Source organism: Scomber japonicus, chromosome 10, assembly GCF_027409825.1.
Source record: "Scomber japonicus isolate fScoJap1 chromosome 10, fScoJap1.pri, whole genome shotgun sequence".
Classification (NCBI taxonomy): Eukaryota; Metazoa; Chordata; class Actinopteri; order Scombriformes; family Scombridae; genus Scomber; species Scomber japonicus.
In genome coordinates this window covers 9,817,282-9,831,366 of record NC_070587.1, presented here as the reverse complement: position 1 = coordinate 9,831,366, position 14,085 = coordinate 9,817,282, and the positions used below count along the sequence as shown (strand labels likewise).

At 41.0% G+C, this 14,085-nt stretch overlaps 1 protein-coding gene across 4 annotated transcripts; it reads left to right on the top strand.

Annotated features, from left to right (window-relative positions):
- The first annotated feature begins 1,644 nt into the window (after positions 1–1,644).
- arnt (aryl hydrocarbon receptor nuclear translocator) lies at positions 1,645–13,770 on the top strand. Of its 4 annotated transcripts, XM_053327921.1 has the most exons (21): positions 1,645–1,972; positions 2,589–2,682; positions 2,824–2,862; positions 2,973–3,020; positions 3,157–3,204; positions 3,845–4,058; positions 4,813–5,026; positions 5,155–5,257; positions 5,360–5,425; positions 5,584–5,669; positions 5,802–5,875; positions 6,487–6,621; positions 6,781–6,855; positions 8,066–8,217; positions 8,494–8,616; positions 9,103–9,169; positions 11,424–11,611; positions 12,506–12,701; positions 12,894–13,071; positions 13,145–13,281; positions 13,386–13,770. In XM_053327921.1, exons 1-21 carry the CDS (start codon positions 1,936–1,938, stop codon positions 13,467–13,469), a joined length of 2,358 nt encoding a protein of 785 aa, XP_053183896.1. In that variant the 5' UTR covers positions 1,645–1,935; the 3' UTR covers positions 13,470–13,770. The 4 variants fall into 4 exon arrangements, with proteins under 4 accessions (XP_053183896.1, XP_053183897.1, XP_053183899.1 ...); XM_053327922.1 differs by lacking the exon at positions 3,157–3,204; XM_053327924.1 differs by lacking the exons at positions 3,157–3,204; positions 8,494–8,616 and having other exon boundaries at positions 12,897–13,071.
- Positions 13,771–14,085: the final 315 nt, after the last annotated feature.

The following is a 14,085-nucleotide window of genomic DNA, read 5'->3' as shown; positions in this document are numbered from 1 at the left end:
TCAAGTTCTCGTTTGTTTAGGCATCACTCTTTAAATCATTTAAGTTCAATTCCAAAACATCAAAATAAAAAAATGTTGTGTTTTTCTTCTTGCTCCTTCAGTTGGATGTTTAAGGCTCACTGTGCAGGATGATGTATTTGCAGACTTTGACACTAGAGGGCTGAAGTCACATTCATCAGCTGAAAGTTTCCCTGAACTCAACATCAGAGTTTAAACCATTTACTTTCATGTTGTGTGACATCACAACTAGTGTGCAGCCAGTCGAGAGCCAATACACAAACTTGCACAAATGTGATGTGAAAATCTGAAGCCTCCAGTGCACAAACAACAATTAAATACCTACAAATTCATATTTTTTGGATTATTCAATGAGGTTTTTTTGTGGTAAATACATTGAAAGCAGAGGGTTTTCATGTCTTAAAAAAATGTCTAGAGGGCATCTAAACAAAAATGGTATTTAAAAAGAAAGACTGGTTCCAGATTCTCCAATTTATATTATCGTAAAGTAAATATATCTTTAGGCTGTTGGATGAAAATAATTTAGGTTAGGTGCAGCCTTAAAAAAAGAACCGACTCCCATTAAATATGATTTAATTCCTTTTAACTCACCTTGAAATACACTATAAAAAGGTTACAAAAGCTGGTTACAAGTTAATGGATGAGTCATATAAATCGAATGTAAAAGAGGCCATTTTACTGCCTCATGAGTACTTTTGCTTTTGCTTTTAAAACCTCTGTGCTTACCCTTAACTGGGCTAATAGTATGAGGAATGGAACTTGACATATAAACATTAAACATTTAGGTATTAGGCTAATTTTACTTGTGTGATGACAAATCCAGCGTGTTTTAACTGGAGGTTTCTAAGTAGAAGAGGAAAAAGTAAAGTAAATTGTATAAAAGAATTAATGCTTTCATTATAAACCACTGACCATCATCTTCTTTCACATTTCATCCAACACAGCAGTCAGGCGTCTATATGAACAGTGAAATAGGTTTTCCCTGCTGTAATTATTCTTCCTGTTTATATAGACTATTAAAAACATCCCCTTCAAATGTGCGTTCTATTTTTGTAATGGGGGTCAAAATGTTGTGAAAAATGCATTTAAAAGTTCATCTGAATCTTATATGAGGCTTCAGCAGTCTGAGTTAATCACACCAAATAGAGATCTGCCAGTCTTTTAGCATCAAAGTCCCTCTTTGTGTTTCCTCAGACAGTGTTTCTCTGTTGGAAGTATTGTTTTAGAAAAAGGGACTCTGGCACTAAAAAGACTGTAGTGTTGAAATAGGCTATATATACTTGATTTGATTCATTTGGATGACTGAAACATAAACCGTTAAATATTTTTTTCGCAGAAGAAGGCTTGTTGATTTTGTGCCCTATCACTTACACACTAATCACAACAGTGCATTATGAAGGGATCTCCTAATGGCCAGTATGAACAACAGGATATGGCAGAAAAAAAACAATCTCAATGCTGATTTTTTGTTTTAGGGACAGACTTTGAAAAATTGTGAACCTGTCCTTTAATCCTTCAAACCTGCTGACCCTCCTCAGCCGGTGGGGCGGAGCACAACATGGATTTCCCAACATTTCACGTCATTTGTATCTGGCTCGGTGTCCAATAGCATGAAAACACTGTAGACAACCTGAGATCTGCAAGCCTTGTAACGCCATCTTATACAGAAAGGGGGTTTAAACCGGGAGACAACAGGAAAGGGGGGGCTCTGACGGAGATAACCCGATATTTCTGTCTGTGATTAAAACCCTCGGGTGGTTGTGGATCAATAAAGGACATGGAGCTGGGCTTTTGTTACGCGAAGTAAAGGCGCATACGTGAGGAAATAGTCAGGGAGCTGGTTAGCCTCTATAGCTAGCTAGCAAGGGGGAGGAGGTGGGTGAGGATATTTTTCCCTGTAGCCGAAGTAGTTTGTTTATGTTATTCCAGTCGGACATGTCATCTTCAAACCCAGGTAAAGTACCTTAAAAAGTCACAGGGATAATGTTCTCGCTCAGCACTATCCAGCTGAAGACATTTTGTGAGCGTTTTCTGTCGTGAAGCTAAAAGCGGACACTTTCCTAAAGATAGCGTGACAGCAGCGGCTAACATAGCTTAGCAACACAGCTAATAGCAAAGCTAACATAGCTTAGCAACACAGCTAATAGCACGGCTAACTGGTTGCATAAGTGGTAGCCAGCACACATAGGCTAAATCACCCTCTAATACTTTAGTCGGCTGTTGTTTTTTTGCTCGCTCAAACAATGTTTTTGGTAATAAGTCAGAGTTAGGGGTCACGCTTGGTTAGCTCGCCTCAGACGTCTCTGTTGTGCTAGCTAGTTTTTCATATTTTCAAGCTCAGGATCGTACTTGTTTGATCTGTGCAGCCCTTCAAACTCAAATATTAGTTATTATGTAACCAACAATGACCTAAACGCGTTTAACTTAGACTCTGAACTGAATCTAACGCGAGTTTTTGTCCGTTAGCGCTGATTTGGCCTCGGTGGAAAATAGTTTACTTTCTGTTTCCAGTTGGAAATCACCTGTCAGTCCTGTAACATTGAGTCTCTGTGTGTGTCTGTTATTAATAGAGTTACCAGACACAAATCTGGGTATGGGGGCAAGTGGGACCCAAGCCAGCGGCGGGGCTGTTGTACCAAAAGGGACCAACAAAAGACGAGCTGGGTAAGTGTGTGGGTGGTGAATTTTTGTACTGATATGTCAGGATATTGTGTATTTGCTGACTGATGTACTTTTGTTTTGACTGTCCAAGTGAGACAATAATTGTGTGACGGCAATCATGTGTCTCTCTTCTCCATATTTCAGGCCGGACTTTGATGATGATGAAGGAAGCAAGTTGTTCAGGTACATTTGCCGCATCTCTTTCACGAAGCAACATGAAGTGGTGCAGTATAAACAGTTTGTAGTGTCACTATCACCGAGATAATGAACCACTTGTTTCCTTGTTTCCTCAGGTGTGACGATGAAACGGGAGGCTCTAATGACAAAGAGCGCTTTGCCAGGTAGGAGGATAATTTAATATACGCAGATGTGTAGGGGAGCAATATTATTGATTTCACGGTTATTTCTCTCCCTTTCCTTTTTTGTTTCGGTAGTGTCTTTTGGGTCTGTATTTTAGTGGGTTGGTTTTATTTCCAGGTTTTTGGAAGAAGATCAAAGTTTTGCAGATAAGGAAAAACTAGCCAGGTATGGCCTTGTACCACTGTGGAAGGCTCCTTCTCCTGCTTGTATTCATATCAATATTGAATGCACTGATCAAATACTATCCTGTCCTGCTGGGACCCCCAGCACATTGTCATTTTGACTGCACAAAATTACCGGTATATTTTGCCACTCTATGCGTTTGTTTTGGTGCCTGTCAGAATGTTATGCTTCTTTGAGCAAGGCAGCTGGATGTCTCTCTCAACCCACCACTGTGTTGTGTCACTAACCGCTACGCTGTGTGTGAGTTGGAGATTTGACTTTAGTAATCCTTTCCTCTTGAACAACTCTCCTTTCTGTGTCTTTTCTCTCCCCCCTCTCAGGTTATCTGAAGGGTCTTTCTCTTTCTGCACTTGCTCTCTTTTGTCACACCGACTGGCCTTGAAAGACCAGACTCTCTTGCTTTTTCACTATCATTTTGATAGATCATTGACTACAAGTTATTGTTTTGTGCGTCCATTATTTCTCTCACCTTCTCTCATTCCCACCTCTTCTTCCCAATTGGCATACTTACATTGCAACATTAACTCTAAACTCTACTCCATGTTGTCCACCTGTCCATCTGTTTCCCCCATCCCTCCTTTCCTCTCCACCTCTGCTTCCTTCCCTCGCTCCCTCACTCCAGGGAGAACCACAGTGAGATTGAGAGGCGGAGGCGGAATAAGATGACTGCCTACATCACAGAGTTGTCAGACATGGTGCCCACATGCAGTGCACTAGCACGGAAACCTGACAAACTAACCATCCTACGAATGGCTGTGTCCCACATGAAGTCTCTGAGAGGGAGTGGCAACACCAATGCAGATGGATCGTACAAACCTTCCTTTCTTACTGACCAGGTATGAGCAACAGAGAAGTTTTTAAATTTAGGAACGGTCACATGTTTATTTTTTCCCCATCAAATCTGCATGTCTAGAATTCACATCAACTGTAGTAAGTATGTAAGTTTGCCTACTTTGGATATGCTCCAAAATAGGTAACACTTATAGTGCTACAGCAATACTGCTTTTGTATTTATCAACAGTAATTTATCATCCACTTCTCATAGTTGCAGTGAAGGTTCTTATCTGTGCTTAACAGACATGGAGTGAAAAAGGAGCGAAAGTATCACCTTTTTATTTTTGACACTTTGTTGCTGAGGGTCAGTCACTATTTCCTTTCACCACTGATGGTGTTATATAGGTTTATGCGTTGAGATACTTTTTCTCAGCACCACCAATCTGACCTTTTAGACTGACAATCAGCTGTTAGGTTGTTCAAACACAAATTTGTGAACATGCGTTGACCATCAGTGAGCCATGGGATCTGGTGGGGTGGGCAGTACTTTGAATGCACATCCTGTTGCTGGCAGGTGAAAAAAAGTGGCAGGAAACATCATGTTTCATGGGGGTAGGACATCTGTCTTTGCCCACCCCAGGTCTACAGTGTAGGTACCAGTGACAAGGACTAAGGTGCATAGAGAGTTGAGTGTTCCAACTTTAGAGAAAATGGTAGAAATAGCAAAAAAGGAAAAATGACTTTGGAGGTTCACGTTCTGTGACAGATCTCTTAATCCTCACTGCTTAGCCTGAATTTGATGTCATCTGTCTGCAGGAGCTGAAGCACCTCATCCTAGAGGCAGCTGATGGCTTCCTCTTCGTGGTGTCATGTGAGACTGGCCGCATTGTTTATGTCTCTGACTCCTTGGCACCCGTCCTCAATCAGTCACAGTCTGAATGGCTCGGCTCCTCCCTTTACGATCAACTCCACCCAGATGACACAGAAAAACTGAGAGAGCAGCTCTCCACTGCAGAGAATAACAACACGGGTACAAATCACATGCGCACATTGAGTTGTTGGATTACCTTTTAATATATAAAAGCGCAAAAAATGTTGTCACATGCACCTCAGTACACCCTTGATTGATTCAACTCCATCTCTTGTTGGCTTTTAAAGGGAGGATGTTGGATTTGAAGACAGGAACAGTGAAGAAGGAAAGCCAGCAGTCCTCAGCCAGAATGACTATGGGAGCTCGTCGTTCTTTCATCTGCAGAATGAGGTGCGACTTTGTGTAGTTAACTGTCAAGTTCGTTATTAACGTTTATTGATAGTTGTATCTAGATGCATAAATTGTTCATGTGGTGTCTTTGTTATGTAACAGGTGTGGCTCATGTCAGGTGGAGCCGATGTCAATGAACAGACTGAACTTTCTTAGGAACAGAAACAGGTAACACAAAGTTCTTCTTTTTTTAAATTAAAGATGTTTTTTTGTTTATTTAGATTACCGCTCAGACAATAAACATAACTGAAGTAGCCCATTTGCAACAAAATGTATGTAATTTGATCGTTGTCATAATTTTAACATTTTTTTTCTTCACCTTTTAGGAATGGTTTAGGTACAGCAAAAGAAGGAGAGCCCCAGTATGTAGTGGTCCACTGTACAGGATACATAAAGTCCTGGCCCCCTGCAGGTAAAAGTAATCGTTTCGCTTACTTGCTGTTGATACAGAAAACTTGCTGCATAATATTGTTAGGTCCTGTGTGGGATGGTAAATTTCTTAATTCTGGCCCATGCTGAATTTTTTTTCATGTGTCTGTTACAGGAGTATCGTTAACAGATCATGAAGCAGACAACACTCAGAGTCGCTACTGTCTAGTTGCCATCGGGAGATTACAGGTATGACAGATGAATTGTGTGTAGAGGTGTCCACTTCTGTATTTTGCTGTGACGCACTAAAGAATGATAAATCGAATGCACTTTACAAAGACGAATCATTTCATCATCCCATTTTTTTTTTTTTTTTTTGAGGACTATGAAAGTGATACAAGGGAGACAAAGTTAAATATGAAAATATCATTTCACCTTACCTGCAAATTTTACACAGTTGTTGAATCATATCAACAATCCACCTGTACTTGTGGTAGTAGAGACATATATGCTGTTGAAAGTGTATATCTACCACAATATAGTATTTTATGGTTGCACTCCACAGTCTTATCTGGAGTGGATTATGTCTTTTGTTTGCACTGTTACTGTGTTTTGAAATATTTTTTGCCTGTTAGTTGTAAAACATTGATAATATTCATGACTTTTATAAAGTGTGCTGATTTTGCCATAACTATAACCACAAAAAGTTAAAAATATAACCTGTTAAAACATTCACTAGTTCTGTATAGAGCCTAAGTTGTTGGCCCATTAAACGTCATGGTGATAGTTGTTGTATTTCTTTTGCAGGTATTACATTTTTTTATCAAACACTGGGTTTTGTCTTTATGTTTTCTCTTCAGGTGACTTGTTGCCCAGGTGACACAGACGTCAACAGTATCAGTGTTCCAGTGGAGTTCATCTCACGCCATAACTGCCAGGGCATGTTCACCTTTGTAGACCACCGCTGCATGGCCGCTGTTGGCTACCAGCCCCAGGTAAGCCTCACAGCTGGTGCACATGTCCGGGCCAGCTGCCCGACACATCGGTCACATTAACGCTGGCCAGACAGCGTCTGCTGACCGGCTTTGTGCCAGAAGTTGGTGGTAATGTTTTACAGGCTAAATGAGGTTTGTTTTATCTGCTGTGTGTTACAGGATTTGTTGGGAAAGAATATTTTGGAGCTTGCTCACCCAGAAGACCAAGGCTTGCTGAGAGACAGCTTTCAACAGGTAGGGCTGTCTGAGGACTAATTTTCACATGTTTGTCTCCGGAGGTTAGAGAAACACAATTTTCCAGCTATATGTCTCCTTCTCAGTGAAAGACGGTTTCTTGGTATGATACTGTATATACATGTGACCAGGTTTCACATCAGCTTTTCCAATGTGTGCATATGTATGACCATATGTGAAAGTATAACTGTTACAGCAGTGCGCTGGAATGAAAGAAAAGAGAATCTTGGCGTTTTATTTATTATGTTTACACAGTGCACTATTACCTTAGTTTAATGGTAACAGTTCGTTACAGCAGAAAAAAGGTTTTAAAAAAACCCATTTTGGTCTTTGCTTGCAGTGGAAAATGAAAACACCCACTGACAGCTGTTTTACACTAACCTGACTCGCCAGATGTATTTTTACACAGAACCAGTCCTTGGAAGGTGTTTTGGTAAAGGGAAAGCACCTGCAAGATCACAATCACACGAGTACCCTTATGGATGCTGATTGGTCCAAACTACCCTGTTTTGGACACAGAGGCATAACTTGACGCCTGACAAGATGCATTCTGGCATGATGTCACAATCTTGCAAATCCAGCTGCCCTGCAAACCAATTTTAATGCTAATTTATGGTCTAACTGTACATGAAGTAGTTGAAACTCCACCTCTTGCAGCTACAACAGTAACATGCATCAGACGGACTCCGTCAGTGTTATGGGATTCTTGTTTGTCATTCTGATGGTGGTATCACTACAGCGTAACCAGGTTACCGTGGCTAAGCTGGCTAGCATACATCCATGAGCTTGATGTATGCTTGAACTTTTAACCTCGATTATGATTAATGAACGATGTTCACACTTTCTTTTGTTTTGTATTTTACACTGCTGCCCTCACATGATGTGATGAGTATCTGTAGGGAGTGAAAATAATGATGTTTTAAGGTGTGACGCTGTGGTTAATGTCTAGTTTACCTGATTAGAACCATGAAAAGACCATTGTTTGGGTTAAAATTGGGTTGATCAAAATTGCTTCTATATGTCTAAATCTGTTAGTTTCCAAATTTGAACATTTGACAATAAAAACATTGAAAGAAAAACTGTTTTCTCTTTCACTTCGTAGCTTCTCTGATCTGTAGCCTGTTGTCAGCCTGTCTGCACAAAAACTTCCTCTAGATAATGAAAGTACATTCATGCGTTTGCTGAGCACGTGTGGGTCTTGTGTCGGCAGGTGGTGAAGCTGAAGGGTCAGGTTCTGTCTGTGATGTTTCGGTTCCGCTCCAAATCACGAGAATGGATCTGGATGAGAACCAGCTCCTTCACCTTCCAGAACCCGTTTTCAGAGGAGATCGAGTATATCATCTGCACCAATGTCAACGTCAAGTGAGTCAGACATTCAAGACTGATTTTGCCAATACTGGAGATTATGTAACACGATTACACAATCGAATACAGCACATAATGAAACCATTGACGTCTTGAAATGTGACTGTTGTGAAAGATCGCTCTGTATGAATGTTTGAATGCTTACCCCACCACCTGCAATCCCCACTTCCTCTCACACCCTCACCACAACCTCTTTTCAATAAACCACACTGTCACTGATCACTGTTTCCCTACACCTCTCCCCTGCATCCATCTCTGATTGTGGGGCAGTAGAAACTCGACACAGGACCCCCTCACCCCCATCTCCTCCCCAGGGGGATCGCTGCCCCCCTCCCTGGGTCAGAACAGCCCAAACGGCCCTCCTGTGGTGCTCAGCCCGGGGCATGTGGCCACCAGGTGAGACCAGGCCTGACCTGACTATCCTCCCCCTGCATGGGAGACCAGGGGCTGCTTCTTCACGGGAGACTATCACTGTTTCTAGCAAGCTATAGTCCGCTTGTTACATTTCTTACCTTCTTCTTTTTTGTTCCCTGTAGTGTTGGAATAATAGTGCTGTCGTCCACTAAGAAGCATGTATAAGTGTTGTTTTCTCATGGTTGGTTGTAAATATGCAGACTTTTAACACACAGCTCAGTTGGTGTAGCATGGTAGTGGTACATACCGTATGTATTGATAATAACAGACCTCTCTGCTGAAGCCGGTAACTCCCTTCCTCTTCTGTCCTCATTTTTTTATGTTGCCATGGTGAACGGTGGCGGGCTGAGTACTATTTTGTCAGCAGGCGTTTGGGACTTCTCACTCAACAGTGGAGGGCATAGATATGGAAATGAGGCTATTTTAAACCGACTTTCAATCAACACTCTTGCTTCTCCCCCTTTTCAGGCAGCTGCAGCAGCAGCAGCAGGCGGAGCTGGATGGAGGTGGAGCAAGAGACTCTTCTCTGTATGAGGTAGGTCACCAGTCACCCTCCCACAGGTGAGGATATGCAAGTGTGTGGGCACATGAATGTACTTATTCAGTTTCAACCAGACACTCAGTGCTGCTTCCCTCGGGAGCCTTTCTGCTGTGAATGACCAGGATCTTTTTATAGAAAACAGTGGCAGGATGTTGATATTTTGTCCACAGGAAAGAGTTTCTGTAACACAACTTCCTCACTGCCTGCTGTTCATAATGGAGTTAACTATTTAACTCACCAAACTTATTATGAGCTTAGTTGTGCTATTGTGTTGTGAGCTAAACACACTTAAAAATAAAGATTGAGGGAAGCAGTTATTAGCCTCTTTCAAATCAGAAAAAGCTACCAGAAAGATGTTTGTTAGATATTACAAACCATACATAGACTGAACATTAACTGATTTGCAAAACTATTACCGTACATTGTCTCATCTCTAGGATGAAAAAAGTAAATCAGAAGTGAAAGGGAACATTGTCCCAATCTCAGGAGTCGCATCCCATCCCATTCCTGCAGGAATATGATAATAATAATAATAATAAGAAGAAGAAGAAGAACAAAAACAATTATTATTATTAAACAACTTCAAACACAGTTCCAATGTGCTTTACATTTAATGCAAAAACAAACTGAAAGCCATAAAAACTAAGCACATTATAAAAACACTGAACTAAAAATGAACTAAAAGGCCATAAAATATAATAAGATCACTGAAAAAGCATTTTTTTATACAAGTGGGGTTTTAAAAGTGATTTTAAAATATGAGACAGAGTTGGCAGCCTTGATCTATTTGGGCAGGTCCTGACTACAAACGCTCCCTCCTCTTTATGTATCAATCTGGACCTTGAAACAAGAAGTAATGCATCTAATGCATCTAATCAGCAGGAAGGGACATGGGGCAGTAAGAGATCTGATAGGTAGTTTTGAGCAATGCCTTTCATGGCTATCTCAGTAATCAATAAAATCTCTAAAATCTACTCTAAAAGCAACAGGTAGCCATGGCAGCAGAGTTGTGGATGAGCCGGAGGCAGGAGGGGATTATTTGCTGATGCCAGATTCCTACAGAATCGCAGTAGTCCAATCGACTGGTTGTGAAAGCTTCAGTGACAGTTTCCAGATTTTTGGCAGAAAGAAGCGGTCTAATCCTGAAAATGTTTTGCAGATGATAAAAGAGATTGAACTGCTGAATTAACATGTTTATTTGGGGTGAGGTTTTGATCAAAAATGACACTAAGGTTTCTGCATTGCTGAGTTATAGAAGGGGATAGTGAACCAAGACTCTCTGAAATGTGGTTGTTTGCACTGTCTTGACCTTTGATTATTATCTGAGGACATTTTGTGACAGTCAGACAATTTAGCAGGTTAGTTTTGTTCTGATAGTGGTGTTCAGGGTCACAATTTAGATAGATCTGAGTATCATCTGCGTAAAAATGGAAACTGATACTATGTCTGCGTATGAGGGAGCAAATGGAAAATGAGAATTGGACCCAGCATTGAGCCTTGGGTCAACCCGCAGTAAACACCCACTGTAGCTGACGCAGAATCAACAATACCAATGCAGAAGTGTCTGTCTTTTATATAAGACCTGAACCATTTCAGAGCAGTGCCACTAAAATGAAGTTTTCAAAATGGTCCAAGAAAATATCTTGGACAGTGTCATCAAATACTGCACTTAGGTCCAGGAGAACAAGAATGGTGAAGTGGAATTTCTCAAATATTATTTTAATGAATAAAAGTGAGCAGTTGATCTGTTACAATCTTTTCTAAAACATTAGTTACAATGTGAGCTTAGATATAAGCCTAAAATTGTAAAAAGATCAGAGGGATCAAGGGAGGTTGTTTTGAATGGTTGTAGAAGAGCACTTTTTGAAAATTCAGGAACTGAGACTCAACAGAAAAAAGAAGAATATTTAAAGGCAAGTTAAGAGTTTCATTATTATATCGCTCAGAGAGGAAATGAGCTCTTCCTGTTTGTTTACCTGAGTAGCTTAGAGATCATATCTTCTCCTACCATGATTAAAGCCTCCACTATCTGTTGTGAATGTGTGTAAATTAACACAGATTGCAGTGACTATTCAGGAATTTGATTGTCGTTCCATGTTTGACAACAGTTTGAAAGCCTGGGTAAACAAACACACCAAATTCAAGTGCACTGTCAAGTGCTGTAGTCAGTACATTTCTCTCACCACTTAAACGGCTTTGAAGATTTTTTTGATGTTTGCCCTGACTGATAACTTTTCACTGTTCGCAGATGCCAGTGCAGCCAGTTACAGCAGCGGGACCGGACCACAGCAAGAGCCTTGAGAAGCCAGAGCTCTACCCCTCCCTTTACCAAGGCCCAGATCAGACCAAGGGCATGCCCTCCACCTCCACTCCCTCCACCCAGATCTACTCTCAAGCCAACAACTTCAATGCTGGACGCTCCAATGATGCATACAGGTAAGAAGTCTGATGTATATATTGTAAACCTTAATCACTGTGATGTCATCATTAATTGAGTGATGTAAAACTACTAGACCTATACCTAGTCCTGTTTACTGATCAAAATTGTATTTATACAACACAATTCATACAGTGGAAGTAATTGAAAGTCCCTCACATAAAAAAACAAAGATTATTACACTAATTAAACACATAGAAATACATTTATCAGCTCTCCTGTAGCCTTTTCAGGCAGTTCAGTTCAGATAACAGTCACAGTAACATTTTAGTTGAGTTTCTTTCAGAGGCACAGAGCGTGCTAGTAATTTGTCCTGTTATCTTAAGATCTATTTTAATTAGATTATGTTAATTCTGCATGACAGTGGTTTTCTACTGTCTGTAATGTAATTTAGTTGATCTGAAGATAATGGGATTCAAATATACTGTTAGCTATGACTACTCACTGTAGTGAGAGCTTATAAACTGATTCATTTATGTAACCTACCAACTGCTTTGCATGTTTGGAAGATTAGGATCTAACAAACCACTGCTTTTTTCTGCTCATTTCTCTGTAAAACTCTCCCAGTTGCCACAGCATGTAGTCCACATGAAGGCTGTAGAACAATATGCTTTAAGTGGATGCAATGGGTCCCATGTATGCTGTATAATGTTGTGTATTATATTATATATTGTGTATATTTGCCTCAAATTTGGTACTGTATGTGTCAAGTAGCTATAATCATTGCTGCTTGTTTTTTGTTTTTTTGCAGTATACCGGTAAATGCTTTTTATATTGTTTCAACAGGAGTTCCTAATATGTCTGATCATAGAATCAGTCAGATTTTATTAGTAGTATCTCCCCGTGGATGACATCCAGGTAACTGCGCTCACTCTCTTCGCTCTTTGCTGTAGGCCAGTCAATATGGTTCCGCAGATGGCACAGCCAGCCCACTCAGCGGGACAGATGCTGGCTCAGATGTCTCGTCAGAACGGAGCCCCACAGTCTGTTACCCCTGCCAGCACTGGCAGCCCCCTCCATGGAGGACCAGCAGGAGGATGGCCTGGACCTGGAACTGTAGCTGGAGCAAGACCACAATTTAATAACCAGGTAAACTCGCATGCCAGGATTGATTTTATGACTTTTTTTTTTAATCTGTAATTTTGTTGATCTTCATTCACAAATAGCGTTCTTTTTATATGATGACTTTATGCATTTGAATTGATCACATTCACATATTTAACCATCAACTCCACATAACTGTCGGTCAGTAAATGGATTAAGTCTGTCTTTTCTAAACAGCAGGTGGCTCCCCAGGCAGCAAAGACCATGTCTCCACCATTTGCTCCCATGGGAGGATTTGCAGGTGGCTCTTCCAACTCTTTTGGTCAGATGCCCACAGGTGCTGCTCCCACCCCGAACAACGGTGCAAACTACCCACCCATCAATGCGCGCACTAGCCTTAACACCAATGGTTATGGTAGGTTTTGTGCTTATTAGTGTTTATTTGTGTTATCCTGGAACATCCTCTCACCCTCTGTACTTCACCCCAGATGGCTCCCAGTCTGCGGCACAGTTCCCCTCTCGAGCAGCGGAGGCAGTGTGGCCCCAGTGGCAAGGCCAGCAGCACGCACAGAGTAACGCAGAACAGCATCCTCACGCTCAGGGCAATCAGCAAGACATGTTCCCTGTGAGTGATACAAGCCCATTCTCTCAGGCACTTTTCTCTCCTCTCTCTCTCTGTCACTTTAAATAAACTCCATGTCTTTGTGTCTCTGATCTGATCTGATCCAGGATGTGTTGTCTATGCTGGACCAGCCCGCCAACTTCAACAGCGACGACTTTGAGATTCCTATCTACCCTTCGTTTAACGAGTGACCTCTGCTGGTCCGCCCCTTTTATCTTCTTGACTTTTCACTCTGTCTGTCTTCATATTTAGCTCTTCTGCTCCTCTTTTCATTCGCCCCTTCCTGCTCCTGAGAGTAGCACTCTTCCTTTGCTTTGCATGGCTTGATTTGCATTGCCGCAAGCCAGCTGAAGATGGAGGGAAATATCTGACTGCAGATATAAAGGGGAGGAAAATCAAGGAATTGCTACTGAGTAAAAGATAGGACTATCTTAACAATAATCCGGCACTGCCCAAATCTCAACTATATATATATATATATATATATATATATATATATATATATATATATATAATATAAAATCACACTTGAATAGACTGCACAAAAACTCTTGTTAACACACAGGAAGTGAATTCACACACAGACGCACACAAAGGCCTTTTAGTCTCATATGTTCCTGGTTTTTCTCAGGCATTGATGAAGAGTGTATTTTGCTGTTTTACCCTATAGCATGTAGACTAATCACTCCAATCGTTTATTTAAACTCTCAGGAAATTGCAGGGATTTACAGCTTTGGTGATTTTTGTTTTAAATTCTCAGCTGTTGTACACACACACACACCACTGTCTGTGCTAACCTCACTCACA